This window comes from Salvelinus alpinus, chromosome 6 (genome assembly GCF_045679555.1).
Source record: "Salvelinus alpinus chromosome 6, SLU_Salpinus.1, whole genome shotgun sequence".
Classification (NCBI taxonomy): domain Eukaryota; kingdom Metazoa; phylum Chordata; class Actinopteri; order Salmoniformes; family Salmonidae; genus Salvelinus; species Salvelinus alpinus.
The window spans coordinates 91,920,732-91,935,403 of NC_092091.1; the positions used below are offsets into that span (position 1 = coordinate 91,920,732).

The following is a 14,672-nucleotide window of genomic DNA, read 5'->3' on the forward strand; positions in this document are numbered from 1 at the left end:
ACTGGGTTGGTTTAGCCCAGAATCACCCCTCTTACGACTCCGTCAAGTATTTCGCTACACCTGCAATAACATCTGCTAAATATGTGTATGTGACCAATACAATTTGATTTTATTTATACCTGTCACGACTTCCACCGAAGGATCGGGCAGTGCTCGGCGGGCGTCGTCGCCGGGTCTACTAGCTGCCATTATTCCTGTAGCTGTCATTTGTTTGGGTATCGTTTTGGTTTGTTCTGTTGAACAGGTGTTTTTTCTGGACTGCGTTCCTGTTGTTTTGGTGGCTACTGTTGTGGTCCTGTTCCTGTTCTTTGGACTTGTAAATAAACGCCCTTTCTTGCAATTCGATCTCTCCTGCGCCTGACTCCACACCCACCTCTCCTAGGGAGAACCTGACAATACCAGCCACTCAGGTCTCCTCTAGACTAACTAACCAGTTGCAAACAATCCTCAATTATTTAAGTCTATATCAGAAACTGAAAGTAAAACAACATGACTCTGTTGACACAGGTTATTCAGAAAAATAAAGTTTATTCAAAATCCCAGATCAATCAGTCAATCACAAATCAATATCACCAAGCAATGATAAGCAACATCAACAGTACATAAAATTGATAGACACCTTCAACGCCCTTAACTATACCCTTATTGAGGTGTGACAATAAAATATTTTTTGTATTTTACAACTTTATGAGAAGCACAGTAATTAATACATAGAAAACAGGTTCTTACCTTCTACAACTTTATAAACTGTTTTTTGTCTCCCCCCTCAGGATGATCAGTCCCTCAGTTGGCGTCTAAAAACTCTACCAGCTACTTTAACACACTTCTATCAATGCGGTAACCTTAATGATCCCTCCTAGAATTTTACTTTAAAAGAGAATAATAAAAATCTAAATATGAGAATAATAAAAAACTGAATATATTTCAAGCTAAAAAGCTACAGCAAAAATCTTCTTCCAGCAGTCCACAGGTCCTTAACTTCTTAAGGTTCTACCAGCTAATAGAGTCGTACCCTTCTCCTGTGTGTTCTTAGTACACTCCATTATCATTATTTTTTTAAACCATTTATTTCTAAACATACATTTTTAAACATTAACATTCCCTACTGAATTATAATCCCACTCGAACCTATTCTTCCCATTACTTCCTAAACATTAAAAAAAAATAAAAATTTTAACATTAGACCATTTCATCTCATATGTATATACTGTATCCTTCACTAACTATTCTTTATTATCTATTGCATCTTAGCCGCTCTGTCACTGCTCATCCATATATTGTACACTTATATATTCTTATCCCATTCCTTTGCTATATTGTGTGTATTAGGTTTGGTTGTGGAATTTGTTAGATATTAGGATTGTTGTGGAATTGTTTGATATTACCTGTTAGATAATGCTGCACTGTCGGATCTAGAAGCATAAGCATTTCGCTACACTTGCAATAACATCTGCTAACCATGTGTATGTAACCAATAACATTTTATTTGGATTTGGACTAAGACCTGACAGCCATCTCTTCCTGGACCAAGACCTAACAGCCATCTCTTCCTCTTCCTGGACTAAGACCTAACAGCCATCTCTTCCTCTTCCTGGACTAAGACCTAACAGCCATCTCTTCCTCTTCCTGGACTAAGACCTAACAGCCATCTCTTCCTCTTCCTGGACTAAGACCTAACAGCCATCTCTTCCTCTTCCTGGACCAAGACCTAACAGCCATCTCTTCCTCTTCCTGGACTAAGACCTAACAGCCATCTCTTCCTCTTCCTGGACTAAGACCTAACAGCCATCTCTTCCTCTTCCTGGACTAAGACCTAACAGCCATCTCTTCCTCTTCCTGGACTAAGACCTAACAGCCATCTCTTCCTCTTCCTGGACTAAGACCTAACAGCCATCTCTTCCTCTTCCTGGACCAAGACCTAACAGCCATCTCTTCCTCTTCCTGGACTAAGACCTAACAGCCATCTCTTCCTCTTCCTGGACTAAGACCTAACAGCCATCTCTTCCTCTTCCTGGACTAAGACCTAACAGCCATCTCTTCCTCTTCCTGGACTAAGACCTAACAACCATCTCTTCCTCTTCCTGGACTAAGACCTAACAGCCATCTCTTCCTCTTCCTGGACTAAGACCTAACAGCCATCTCTTCCTCTTCCTGGACTAAGACCTAACAGCCATCTCTTCCTCTTCCTGGACTAAGACCTAACAGCCATCTCTTCCTCTTCCTGGACTAAGACCTAACAGCCATCTCTTCCTCTTCCTGGACTAAGACCTAACAGCCATCTCTTCCTCTTCCTGGACTAAGACCTAACAGCCATCTCTTCCTCTTCCTGGACTAAGACCTAACAGCCATCTCTTCCTCTTCCTGGACTAAGACCTAACAGCCATCTCTTCCTCTTCCTGGACTAAGACCTAACAGCCATCTCTTCCTCTTCCTGGACCAAGACCTGATGTTTAATCAGATCTCAAACCTCTCCTCTGTCAGGAAAGCGGTTCTGTTCATGATTCTGTTGTTGAAGAGTCTGTTGAGAAAAAAAACATTATTATTATTTTAATGTTATTATTATCCTCTAATAGTTGCCCCCAGCAACATACACACCCATATGATCTCACACACACACATGCTCTGCTCACCGTCACACACACCCTTACCGTACGGTGTGTATTGAAGTGTTGGTAGAGACCAGTTGGAATATTCTGTCAGTCAGAGCATCAGTGATGTCATTGTGGCTCAGGCTGAGAGAGAGAGAGAGAGAGAGAGAGAGAGAGAGAGAGAGAGAGAGAGAGAGAGAGAGAGAGAGAGAGAGAGAGAGAGAGACAGAGAGAGAGAGAGAGGGAGGGAGAGGGAGAGAGGGACAGAGCAAGAGAGAGACACACAGAGAGAGGGAGAGACAGGGAGAGAGATCGGACATTATCATGTAGTGACATACACACAGTCTTCTACAAATAACCTTGTGGGGACATACAATTCAGACCCTAACCCGTACCTTAGTTAAAAACCTAACCCTAAACCTAACCCTAGATCCTAATCCTAAACCTAACCATAGATCCTAATCCTCTACCTAATTCTAACCCTAACACTAATTCTAACCTTAATCCTAACCCCCCTAGACATAGCATTTGACCTTGTGGGGACCAACAAAATGTCCCCAGTTGGTAAAATTTTTGTTTGTTTACTACTCTATTCTGGTCCCCAAAAGTATAGTTAAACACGTCCACACACACATTTCCACACACACACACACACACACACACACACACACACACACACACACACACACACACACACACACACACACACACACACACACACACACACACACACACACACACACACACACACACACACACACACACACACACTGAAAGCCACTCACTCCAGGACTTGTACTTTATGCAGGTGTGTGATCAGGGGCTGTAGGTGGTGGTCTGTGAGTTGACAGTGGCTGAGGTCCAGTTTTGACAGACCCTCTGAGTGTTCCAGAACCAGGGCCAGAGATCCACAGGCCTTCTGGTCCAGCCTGGTCTCACTGAGGTCCAGCTCCCCATCCAGGGCTCTGCACAGGGACTCGGTGTGCCTCAGCAGCCCCTCTTCAATCCCCTCACACACAAGGTCCAGCAGCTGAAGTAGCAGAGGTTTGCTGGAACTGAGAGGACAAGAAGCAGAGACAACATCATGACACAGAGTAGGTTTAACTCCTACTGATAAACTAGTTGGTCAAATGTTTGTCTTTGTGTGTCTAACCTCAGCTTGACTATATGCAGGATGGGAAGCAGCTCCCTCAGTGCTCTGTCCTCCACCTCACAGTCTCTTAGGATGAGCTGGACCTGGTTCTGGACCAGCTGGGTGCTGTGTTGGTTCTGCTTCAGAACAGAGTTGATGGCCCTGCAGTGGTCAGTGGTCAGACACAGAGCCTCCCCCTGGTCCTGAGCTGACAGGTCCACAGAGGAGGAGCAGGAGAAGTCCAGCCTGTAGTGCAGAGACCTGAGCAGCCATACTGCTGTTGGTGGTGGTGGTGGTGGTGGTGCCCCCTCCTGGACCTGAGAGGCAGCACAGCACTGGAGGAAACTCAACAGTAACCTCCTGTCAACACTACAGAGAGAGACAGAGAGAGAGAGACAGAGAGAGAGAGACAGAGAGACAGAGAGAGCGAGAGACAGAGAGCGAGAGACAGAGAGCGAGCGACAGAGACAGAGAGAGAGAGCGAGCGAGAGACAGAGAGAGACTTATTTACACACCATCACACATTAAAACACTGATAAACACACTACAACTCTGTTTATCAGGTCAACTCCCAGGCGTTCCCCTTCAATTCCACCCCTAGCTGAGGTTAAGATCAGTACTTTACACTAAGGATAGGGTTAGAGGTTAAATCAGTCAGGAAGTGGAAAGCCTCATAGTTCTATCCATTCTAGCAGGGTCAAAGAGTGCCAACTAAACCTGAGTTGGGAGACTCTGTCCAGAAGAGGCAGGATGCTCTCTATCTCCCCCGGTGGTATGGAGGTCCACAGCAGGTTGACTTTGACTTGGTGGCTGTGCTGCAGGGTAAAACACAGAGCAGTACAGTCCACTCTGTCCAGCTCTCTGCTGTTCAGGTTGATCCAATGGTCTGAAGACCTCAACAAACTGGACACACAGTCACTGTCTCTACTGTTATAGATGTGTCTGATGGAGGACTTTACAAAGCTGGAACTGGACCTGAACAAACATGGAGAATGGATTGTTGTGGTTATGTCAAGGTTTTATAAAGGATAACTCACATAGTAACAACTGGCTGGATAGGACATGAATAATTAAAGTCTATAAATATTGAATAAAGATCTCCCACCTATTGAATAAAACCCTAATGATAATACAGAGGAAAACTCAGAACAACTAGTCACTGGATACAAATAGTTATTTTATTATTTCTAGAAAGTCTGAACAGAGAAAGAAGTTCTCCCACCTCTTGAGAGTAACCCTTCCCAGAAAGGGGAGAAGATCTGAGATGTTCTTCTCTAGAAGCCGGTTCTTCCTGAGGTCCACAGTGATGTTGTGGGTTGAAAGCTGCAGCAGAGAGAGAAGCACTTCCCAGTCCAGCCTGCAGGAGGTCAGGTCTCCACCAACCTTCTCCAGGAACAACTGAGTCAAGTCCTTGTCCTGAGCTTCATACACAACTACAGTCAGCTGCTGCAGAGTGTCTGAGTTCAGTCTAGGAGGTTGGAACATACAGGCAGTCAGAAATATGAAGAAAAACACATGAATGAAGTTACTATTTCTACTTTAAAAAAACATCAGCTTCAGACTGACCTGAGAGAGAGAGGTCCCTGGTGACACAGCAGTGTGATGAGAGAGTGACCCTGGATCCAGAAGTCAGTCAGGTCCAGACACTGAACCCTCCAGAGTCTCAGCAGGGACGCCACACTACTCAGAGCCCTGGATAACACTCTCTCTGGTAGATGGCTGCTCTTTAGGACCAGGGAGAGTTCTGGGACAGTCAGTGGAGTAGCACCTCTCCCTGTCCTCCTAACCAGTCTGGACAGTTTCACTGCCATACCCACACTCAGCCTGGAATGAAAAGACAAAACTCAAGTCACTAGAGAAATCAAAAGAGAAATCTTGTCAGATAAAATGATCAGTAAGGAAAATCAACTATTCAATAGACCTGGAAAAGCTGTCTTACTGAACATACCTGAGCTTGTGGAGCTTTGACTCATGTCTCAAAAGAAGTAAGGCTCCTTTGAGAGAGATCTTGCTGGGGGTGAGAGTAAGGTCCACTCTGGAGGCACAGAGACCCAGGACTCTCCCCACAGACCTGCAGGTTTTCCTGGGTAACTCTCCTCCCAGTGACAGGGTGGAGCCCAAGGCCTGGAGAAGAGAGGCCAACTGCTGGTCCTCTTCTCTGGACCTCACAGGGATGGATTCACACACAGTCTGGAAGAACCTGTCATCATCACAGCTGAAACAACAAAAGATGGGGGACATCAAATCAGACATTTAGGAGACAGTGACGTCCAGAAGTATTGGGACAGGGACACATGGTTTGTTGTTTTGGCTTTGTAATCCAGCATTTTGAAATTATACAATGACTATGAGGTTAAAGGTCAGCTTTAATCCGAGGGTATTTTCATCCATATCAGGTGAACTATCCAGTTATTATAGGACTTTTTAATACATACAGGAATTCAAAAAAGGCTTTACGGCGAAAGCATACCATGCGATTATCTGAGAACAGTGCCCAGCAGACAAATCATTACAAATAGTAACCAGCCAAGAAGAGGAGTAACAAAAGTCATAAATAGCGTTAAAATGTATCACTTACCTTTGATGATCTTCATATGGTTGCACTCACAAGACTCCCAGTTACGCAATAAATGTTTGTTTTGTTCGATAAAGTCACTCTTTATATCCAAAAACCTCTGTTTGTTAGCGCAATTTGTTCAGTTATCCATTGGAACAAAGCGCGGTCACAGCAGGCAGACGAAAAATCAAAGAAGTACCATAAAAGTTTGTAGAAACATGTCAAACGCTTTTTATAATCAATCCTCAGGTAGTTTTTGTATAAATATACATAATATCAATAGGAAAAACAAGAAAGGCTCTCACGATCAGGACTCATGTCTGGAAATTTCCACTGTCCTCTCATTGAAAGTGATGTTTTCTCCCTCATTTTTCAGAGTAAAAGCCTGAAACAATGCCTAAAGACTGGCCACATGTAGTGGAAGCCATAGAGACCGTGAACTGGGTCATAAGTCTTTGTATGGTGGATAGGCTTTCAATGGAAAAACAGCCATTTCAAAATAAAAGCATTTCATGGATGGATTTTTCCTCAGGTTTTCGCCTGCCAAATCAGTTCTGTTATACTCACAGACATTATTTTAATAACATTAAAGTTAAAGAAAATAAAACATATTGATTTCATAACTCTTCACCACTAAATACAGAAACACCTCAAAGTGAAATAAACATTCTAACATTTGAAGTATGAAACATTAATATCCTGAGAAACATATTTTGAAAAAAATTCACGATCATTATTCAGGATTATTTGTAACCATGGTAGCGTCCACATTCATGTAGAAATGTTTAGAAACATATTATATTATTATTTAAAATAAAAGTGACTCCAAAATGAAACAATACATTATATATTATTATTATTTTTTCATTTCTATTGGGCACAAAATAATCTGAAACAACCAAAACAAACAGCAAAAAGTTTGTAGAATCACAAGCTTGATGTCGTCATTGCATTCTAGAAATATGGGACCAAATACTAAACTTTTGACTACAATAACCTGTTTGGCGTGCAAGCCCGACGTCGGTACATTTATGACAACAGCCACTTCAAGTGCAGGGCGCGAAATTCAAAAGATATTTTTTTTAAATATTTAACTTTCACACATTAACAAGTCCAATACAGCATATGAAAGGTACACATCTCGTGAATCCAGCCAACATGTCCGATTTTTAAAATGTTTTACAGGGAAGACAAAATATGTAAATCTATCTGATAACATATTTATTGTATAGCATGTTTTTTCGAAAAATGTGCATATTTCAGGTATAAATCATAGTTTACATTGCAGCTACATTCAGAAATTGCACCGAAAGCAGCCATAATATTTACAGACACCAACGTCAAATACCTAATTACTCATCATAAAACATTTCTGAAAAATACAAAGTGTACAGCAAATGAAAGACAGGCATCTTGTGATGCCAGACAATATTTCCGATTTATTAAGTGTTTTACAGCGAAAACAAAATGTAGCATTATATTAGCTTAGCACAATAGCCAGAAACAATTGGGCGCCGGCGACTACGACAGATATATGAAACAACATCTTAAAATGGGTCTTACTTTTGCTGATCTTTCATCAGAATGTTGAACAAGGTGTCCTTTGTCCAGATGAGTCGTTGTTTGGATTCAGAATGGCAACTTTCTCTCTCCATTTAGCAAGCGCGCTAGCCGGGTTGCACGGATCTCTCCATGTAAACAAACGGAAGAGAACGGAACACGGCAAAACTCCCGAAAAAAATTCAATAATCTGATGAAACTATATTGAAAAAACATACTTTACGATGATATGGTGACATGTATCAAATAAAATCGAAGCCGGAAATAATAGTCGCCTATAACGTCAGCAAAACAAAAGGCAACCCCACTGTCCAAATCGCGTTCTTCAGAGTACCGGAAATGGGGTACACGTCATTCCAAGAGGATTTATTCCATCCCAGATCGAGATAATCACCTCATTTCTTCTCTCACAGCCTTCTTGACACCCAGAGGAAGGTGTATGACGTGCATGTTTACTAATAGCTTTTGTGCCCATTTATAGGCAGGAAGAGGAAGAGAGCATCGATTTCAGACTTTGAACTTCCGGGTCAGGAAAAGTGCTGCAGAATGAGTTCTGTTTCACTCAGAGAAATAATTCAAACGGTTTTAGAAACTAGAGAGTGTTTTCTATCCAATAGTAATAATAATATGCATATTGTACGAGCAAGAATTGAGTACGAGGCCTTTTGAAATGGACACATTTTATCAGGCTACTCAATACTGCCCCTTGCAGCCATAAGAAGTTAATACACATAAGTGAATAAAAAATTAAACTGGCACTTTAACCTCCTAGTGATTGTATCATTTCAAATCCAAAGTGCTGGAATAGAGAAACAAAACAAAATGCATCACTGTCCCAATACTTCTACCTCACTGTAGATGAATATCTGCCTGGACATATAACACCATGTAACAGAGAAAGTTACAAAATATACATGACATTTGGTTTTGTAGATTAGCTATTCTGAATATAAACATTCAGGTTTATTGTTACAAGACCTCTCTAGATGAGGTATTCTGAGTATATGTGTATATGGATTCACAATTCTGGGCAACATTTGTTATTTCAGGGAATCTGAGTATAAATGTTACCAGATTCAATAACATTTGAAGATTCATATGACAATGTCTTAAAAAGACAATGACTGCAGAAAGCTACAAGCATCCTCTCTAAAGGGAAATACAGGGACAGACAACTACAATCCCTGAAATGTACTGATCCAACTCACCTCAGCTGTGAGATGTAGGGCAGACACTGAAGGAAACTCCTCACTTCACTCTCTTCATCTGACCAGCCATTCAGCTCTACTGGTTTCTTCTCTGGTTGGAGTTTCAGCACTTCTAGGAGGAGGGAGGCCTTTCTCTCTGAGAGGTCTATGGACCAGACTGCAGGAGCTGACTGGTAAACTGGCTGTAATGCTGGAAGGACACTCCTGCCTGTTTGAGTCTCATAGTCCTTCACATGTGAGTACAGATCCAGCAGGAAATCACATTGATATTCCTTATTATCGTCACCATCATCATCATCATCATAGAAGGGGAAGGTGCTGTAAGTACACACTGATGATACCAGCTTCAGTGTCTTCTCTCCTGTCTGCTCCTCCCACTCTGCTGCTTGAGACAGGAGATCCACCAGGAACTTGATCTGCTTTGAGGGATCAGACCCCCATGGATAGAAACTGCAACAAGGACAGTAACAGCTGATTCAGACATGGATGAACACATGAAACCAGTCATAGTTAAAGATATATGAAGTAGTTATACATTTACATAATGTGCTTTGGTTATATGTTAAAGTATTTAGTTTTAGAGACATTCACATTACACATTACTCTCTTCCCTCTTTCTCCTCCCTCTCTATTTCTGTCATGTTTTGTCTTTGATCTTCATGTCTTGTCCCTGTGCTTCCCTCTGCTGGTCTTATTAGGTTCTTTCCCTCTTTCTCTCTCTCTCTCTCCTCCTCCCTCTCTCCCTCTCCCGCTCTCTCTCTCTATCGTTCCGTTCCTGCTCCCAGCTGTTTCTCATTCTCCTAACGACCTCATTTACTCTTTCACACCTGTCCCCTATTTTGCCCTCTGATTAGAGTCCCTATTTCTCCCTCTGTTTTCCGCTTTTGCCTGGTCGGATTCTTGTTTGATGTTTGCTGTTCCTGTGTCCTTGTTCCGCCCTGTCGTGTTCTTTGCCTTCTTCAGATGCTGCGTGTGAGCAGGTGTCTATGTCAGCTACGGCCAGTGCCTTCCTGAAGCGACCTGCAGTCTGTGGTCGCGTCTCCAGTCGTTCCTCTCTATTGACGAGAGGATTTCAGTTCCTGTTTTGGATTGACCATTGATAATATCCAGGAGAATCATTATTTGTTTAATACTGGAATAAAGACTCTGTTACTATTACGTCGCTTTTGGGTCCTCATTCACCAGCATAACAGAAGAATCCGACCAAGATGGACCCAGCGACTATGGATTCTCTCAACACTGCCGTCGAGTTCCAGGGAGCAATGCTCGGCAGACACGAGCAGGAATTGTTTGCTGCTCGTCATGCCGTTGAGACCCTGGCCGCTCAGGTCTCCGATCTCTCTGGACAGTTTCAGAGTCTTCATCTCGTGCCACCAGCTACTTCCTGGTCTTCCGAGTCTCCGGAACCTAGGGTTAATAACCCACCATGTTACTCTGGGCAGCCCACTGAGTGTCGCTCCTTTCTCACCCAGTGTGATATTGTGTTCTCTCTCCAGCCCAACACGTACTCAAGAGAGAGAGCTCGGATCGCTTATGTCATATCACTCCTTACTGGTCGGGCTCGGGAGTGGGGCACAGCTATCTGGGAGGCAAGGGCTGAGTGTTCTAACGATTATCAGAACTTTAAAGAGGAGATGATACGGGTTTTTGATCGTTCAGTTTTTGGGAAGGAGGCTTCCAGGGCCCTGGCTTCCCTATGTCAAGGTGATCGATCCATAACGGATTACTCTATAGAGTTTCGCACTCTTGCTGCCTCCAGTGACTGGAACGAGCCGGCGTTGCTCGCTCGTTTTCTGGAGGGACTTCACGCTGAGGTTAAGGATGAGATTCTCTCCCGGGAGGTTCCTTCCAGCGTGGACTCTTTGATTGCACTCGCCATCCGCATAGAACGACGGGTAGATCTTCGTCACCGAGCTCGTGGAAGAGAGCTCGCGTTAACGGTGTTTCCCCTCTCCGCATCTCAACCATCTCCTCCCACCGGCTCAGAGACTGAGCCCATGCAGCTGGGAGGTATTCGCATCTCGACTAAGGAGAGGGAACGGAGAATTACCAACCGCCTTTGCCTCTATTGCGGTTCTGCTGGACATTTTGTCATGTCATGTCCAGTAAAAGCCAGAGCTCATCAGTAAGCGGAGGGCTACTGGTGAGCGCTACTACTCAGGTCTCTCCATCAAGATCCTGTACTACCTTGTCGGTCCATCTACGCTGGACCGGTTCAGCTGCTTCCTGCAGTGCCTTGATAGACTCTGGGGCTGAGGGTTGTTTTATGGACGAAGCATGGGCTCGGAAACATGACATTCCCCTCAGACAGTTAGGGAAGCCCACGCCCATGTTCGCCTTAGATGGTAGTCTTCTCCCCAGTATCAGATGTGAGACACTACCTTTAACCCTCACAGTATCTGGTAACCACAGTGAGACCATTTCCTTTTTGATTTTTCGTTCACCTTTTACACCTGTTGTTTTGGGTCATCCCTGGCTAGTATGTCATAATCCTTCTATTGATTGGTCTAGTAATTCTATCCTATCCTGGAACGTTTCTTGTCATGTGAAGTGTTTAATGTCTGCTATCCCTCCTGTGTCTTCTGTCCCCTCTACTCAGGAGGAACCTGGTGATTTGACAGGAGTGCCGGAGGAATATCATGATCTGCGCACGGTCTTCAGTCGGTCCAGAGCCAGCTCCCTTCCTCCTCACCGGTCGTATGATTGTTGTATTGATCTCCTTCCGGGGACCACTCCCCCTCGGGGTAGACTATACTCTCTGTCGGCTCCCGAACGTAAGGCTCTCGAGGATTATCTGTCTGTTTCTCTCAACGCCGGTACCGTGGTGCCTTCTTCCTCTCCCGCCGGAGCGGGATTTTTCTTTGTTAAGAAGAAGGACGGTACTCTGCGCCCCTGCGTGGATTATCGAGGGCTGAATGACATAACGGTTAAGAATCGTTATCCGCTTCCCCTTATGTCGTCAGCCTTCGAGATTTTGCAGGGAGCCAGGTTCTTTACTAAGTTGGACCTTCGTAACGCTTACCATCTCGTACGCATCAGAGAGGGGGACGAGTGGAAAACGGCGTTTAACACTCCGTTAGGGCATTTTGAATACCGGGTTCTGCCGTTCGGTCTCGCTAATGCTCCAGCTGTCTTTCAGGCATTAGTTAATGATGTACTGAGAGACATGCTGAACATTTTTGTTTTCGTTTACCTTGACGATATCCTGATTTTTTCACCGTCACTCGAGATTCATGTTCAGCACGTTCGACGTGTACTCCAGCGCCTTTTAGAGAATTGTCTCTACGTGAAGGCTGAGAAGTGCGCCTTTCATGTCTCCTCTGTCACATTTCTCGGTTCTGTTATTTCCGCTGAAGGCATTCAGATGGATCCCGCTAAGGTCCAGGCTGTCAGCGATTGGCCCGTTCCTAAGTCACGTGTCGAGTTGCAGCGCTTTCTCGGTTTCGCTAATTTCTATCGGCGTTTCATTCGTAATTTCGGTCAAGTGGCTGTCCCTCTCACAGCTCTGACTTCTGTCAAGACTTGCTTTAAGTGGTCCGGTTCCGCCCAGGGAGCTTTTGATCTCCTCAAGAAGCGTTTTACGTCCGCCCCTATCCTTGTTACTCCTGACGTCACTAAACAATTCATTGTCGAGGTTGACGCTTCAGAGGTGGGCGTGGGAGCCATTCTGTCTCAGCGCTTCCAGTCTGACGATAAGGTCCATCCTTGCGCTTACTTTTCTCATCGCCTGTCGCCATCGGAACGCAACTATGATGTGGGTAACCGCGAACTGCTCGCCATCCGCTTAGCCATAGGCGAATGGCGACAGTGGTTGGAGGGGGCGACCGTTCCTTTTGTCGTTTGGACTGACCATAAGAACCTTGAGTACATCCGTTCTGCCAAACGACTTAATGCACGTCAGGCTCGTTGGGCGTTGTTTTTCGCTCGTTTCGAGTTCGTGATTTCCTATCGTCCGGGAAATAAGAACACCAAGCCTGATGCCTTATCCCGTCTCTTTAGTTCTTCTGTGGCTTCTACCGACCCCGAGGGGATTCTCCCTGAAGGGCGTGTTGTCGGGTTGACTGTCTGGGGAATTGAGAGACAGGTAAAGCAAGCACTCACTCACACTGCGTCGCCGCGCGCTTGTCCTAGTAACCTTCTGTTCGTTCCTGTCTCTACTCGTCTGGCTGTTCTTCAGTGGGCTCACTCTGCCAAGTTAGCTGGCCATCCCGGCGTTCGGGGTACGCTTGCTTCTATTCGCCAGCGGTTTTGGTGGCCTACTCAGGAGCGGGACACGCGCCGTTTCGTGGCTGCTTGTTCGGACTGCGCGCAGACTAAGTCAGGTAACTCTCCTCCTGCCGGTCGTCTCAGACCGCTTCCCATTCCTTCTCGACCATGGTCTCACATCGCCTTAGACTTTATTACCGGTCTGCCTTCGTCTGCGGGGAAGACTGTGATTCTTACGGTTATCGATAGGTTCTCTAAGGCGGCACATTTCATTCCCCTCGCTAAGCTTCCTTCCGCTAAGGAGACGGCACAAATCATCATTGAGAATGTGTTCAGAATTCATGGCCTCCCGTTAGACGCCGTTTCAGACAGAGGTCCGCAATTCACGTCACAGTTTTGGAGGGAGTTCTGTCGTTTGATTGGTGCTTCTGTCAGTCTCTCTTCCGGGTTTCATCCCCAGTCTAACGGTCAAGCAGAAAGGGCCAATCAGTCGATTGGTCGCATATTACGCAGCCTTTCGTTTCGAAACCCTGCGTCTTGGGCAGAACAGCTCCCCTGGGCTGAGTACGCTCACAACTCGCTTCCTTCGTCTGCTACCGGGCTATCTCCGTTTCAGAGTAGTCTTGGGTACCAGCCTCCTCTGTTCTCGTCCCAGCTCGCCGAGTCCAGCGTTCCCTCCGCTCAGGCTTTTGTCCAACGTTGTGAGCGCACCTGGAGGAGGGTCAGGTCTGCACTTTGCCGTTACAGGGCGCAGACTGTGAGAGCCGCCAATAAACGTAGGATTAGGAGTCCTAGGTATTGTCGCGGTCAGAGAGTGTGGCTTTCCACTCGTAACCTTCCCCTTACGACAGCTTCTCGCAAGTTGACTCCGCGGTTCATTGGTCCGTTCCGTGTCTCTCAGGTCGTCAATCCTGTCGCTGTGCGACTGCTTCTTCCGCGACATCTTCGTCGCGTCCACCCTGTCTTCCATGTCTCTTGTGTCAAGCCTTTTCTTCGCGCCCCCGTTCGTCTTCCCTCCCCCCCCCCCGTCCTTGTCGAGGGCGCTCCTATTTACAAGGTACGAAAGATCATGGACATGCGTTCTCGGGGACGTGGTCACCAGTACTTAGTGGATTGGGAGGGTTACGGTCCTGAGGAGAGGAGTTGGGTTCCATCTCGGGACGTGCTGGACCGTTCGTTGATTGATGATTTCCTTCGTTGCCGCCAGGGTTCCTCCTCGAGTGCGCCAGGAGGCGCTCGGTGAGTGGGGGGGTACTGTCATGTTTTGTCTTTGATCTTCATGTCTTGTCCCTGTGCTTCCCTCTGCTGGTCTTATTAGGTTCTTTCCCTCTTTCTCTCTCTCTCTCTCCTCCTCCCTCTCTCCCTCTCCCGCTCTCTCTCTCTATCGTTCCGTTCCTGCTCCCAGCTGTTTCTCATTCTCC

The 14,672-nt window shown here is 45.4% G+C and overlaps 1 protein-coding gene across 4 annotated transcripts in view; it reads right to left on the minus strand.

Annotated features, from left to right (window-relative positions):
- Positions 1-514: 514 nt before the first annotated feature.
- The window catches only part of LOC139579588 (uncharacterized), a 43,940-nt gene continuing 29,782 nt past the window's right edge, over positions 515-14,672 (minus strand). For 2 of the 4 annotated variants that reach the window (XM_071408342.1, XM_071408341.1), the window contains exons 12-20: positions 9,046-9,495; positions 5,669-5,935; positions 5,287-5,544; positions 4,943-5,188; positions 4,438-4,695; positions 3,742-4,089; positions 3,374-3,643; positions 2,649-2,732; positions 515-2,518 (exon numbers count right to left, since the gene is read on the minus strand). In XM_071408342.1, the coding sequence (XP_071264443.1) occupies positions 2,455-2,518; positions 2,649-2,732; positions 3,374-3,643; positions 3,742-4,089; positions 4,438-4,695; positions 4,943-5,188; positions 5,287-5,544; positions 5,669-5,935; positions 9,046-9,495 (2,245 nt within the window). In that variant the 3' untranslated portion in view covers positions 515-2,454. The remainder of the gene's footprint in view (positions 2,519-2,648; positions 2,733-3,373; positions 3,644-3,741; positions 4,090-4,437; positions 4,696-4,942; positions 5,189-5,286; positions 5,545-5,668; positions 5,936-9,045; positions 9,496-14,672) is intronic. The other 2 variants (XM_071408343.1, XM_071408344.1) reach the window with 2 other exon arrangements.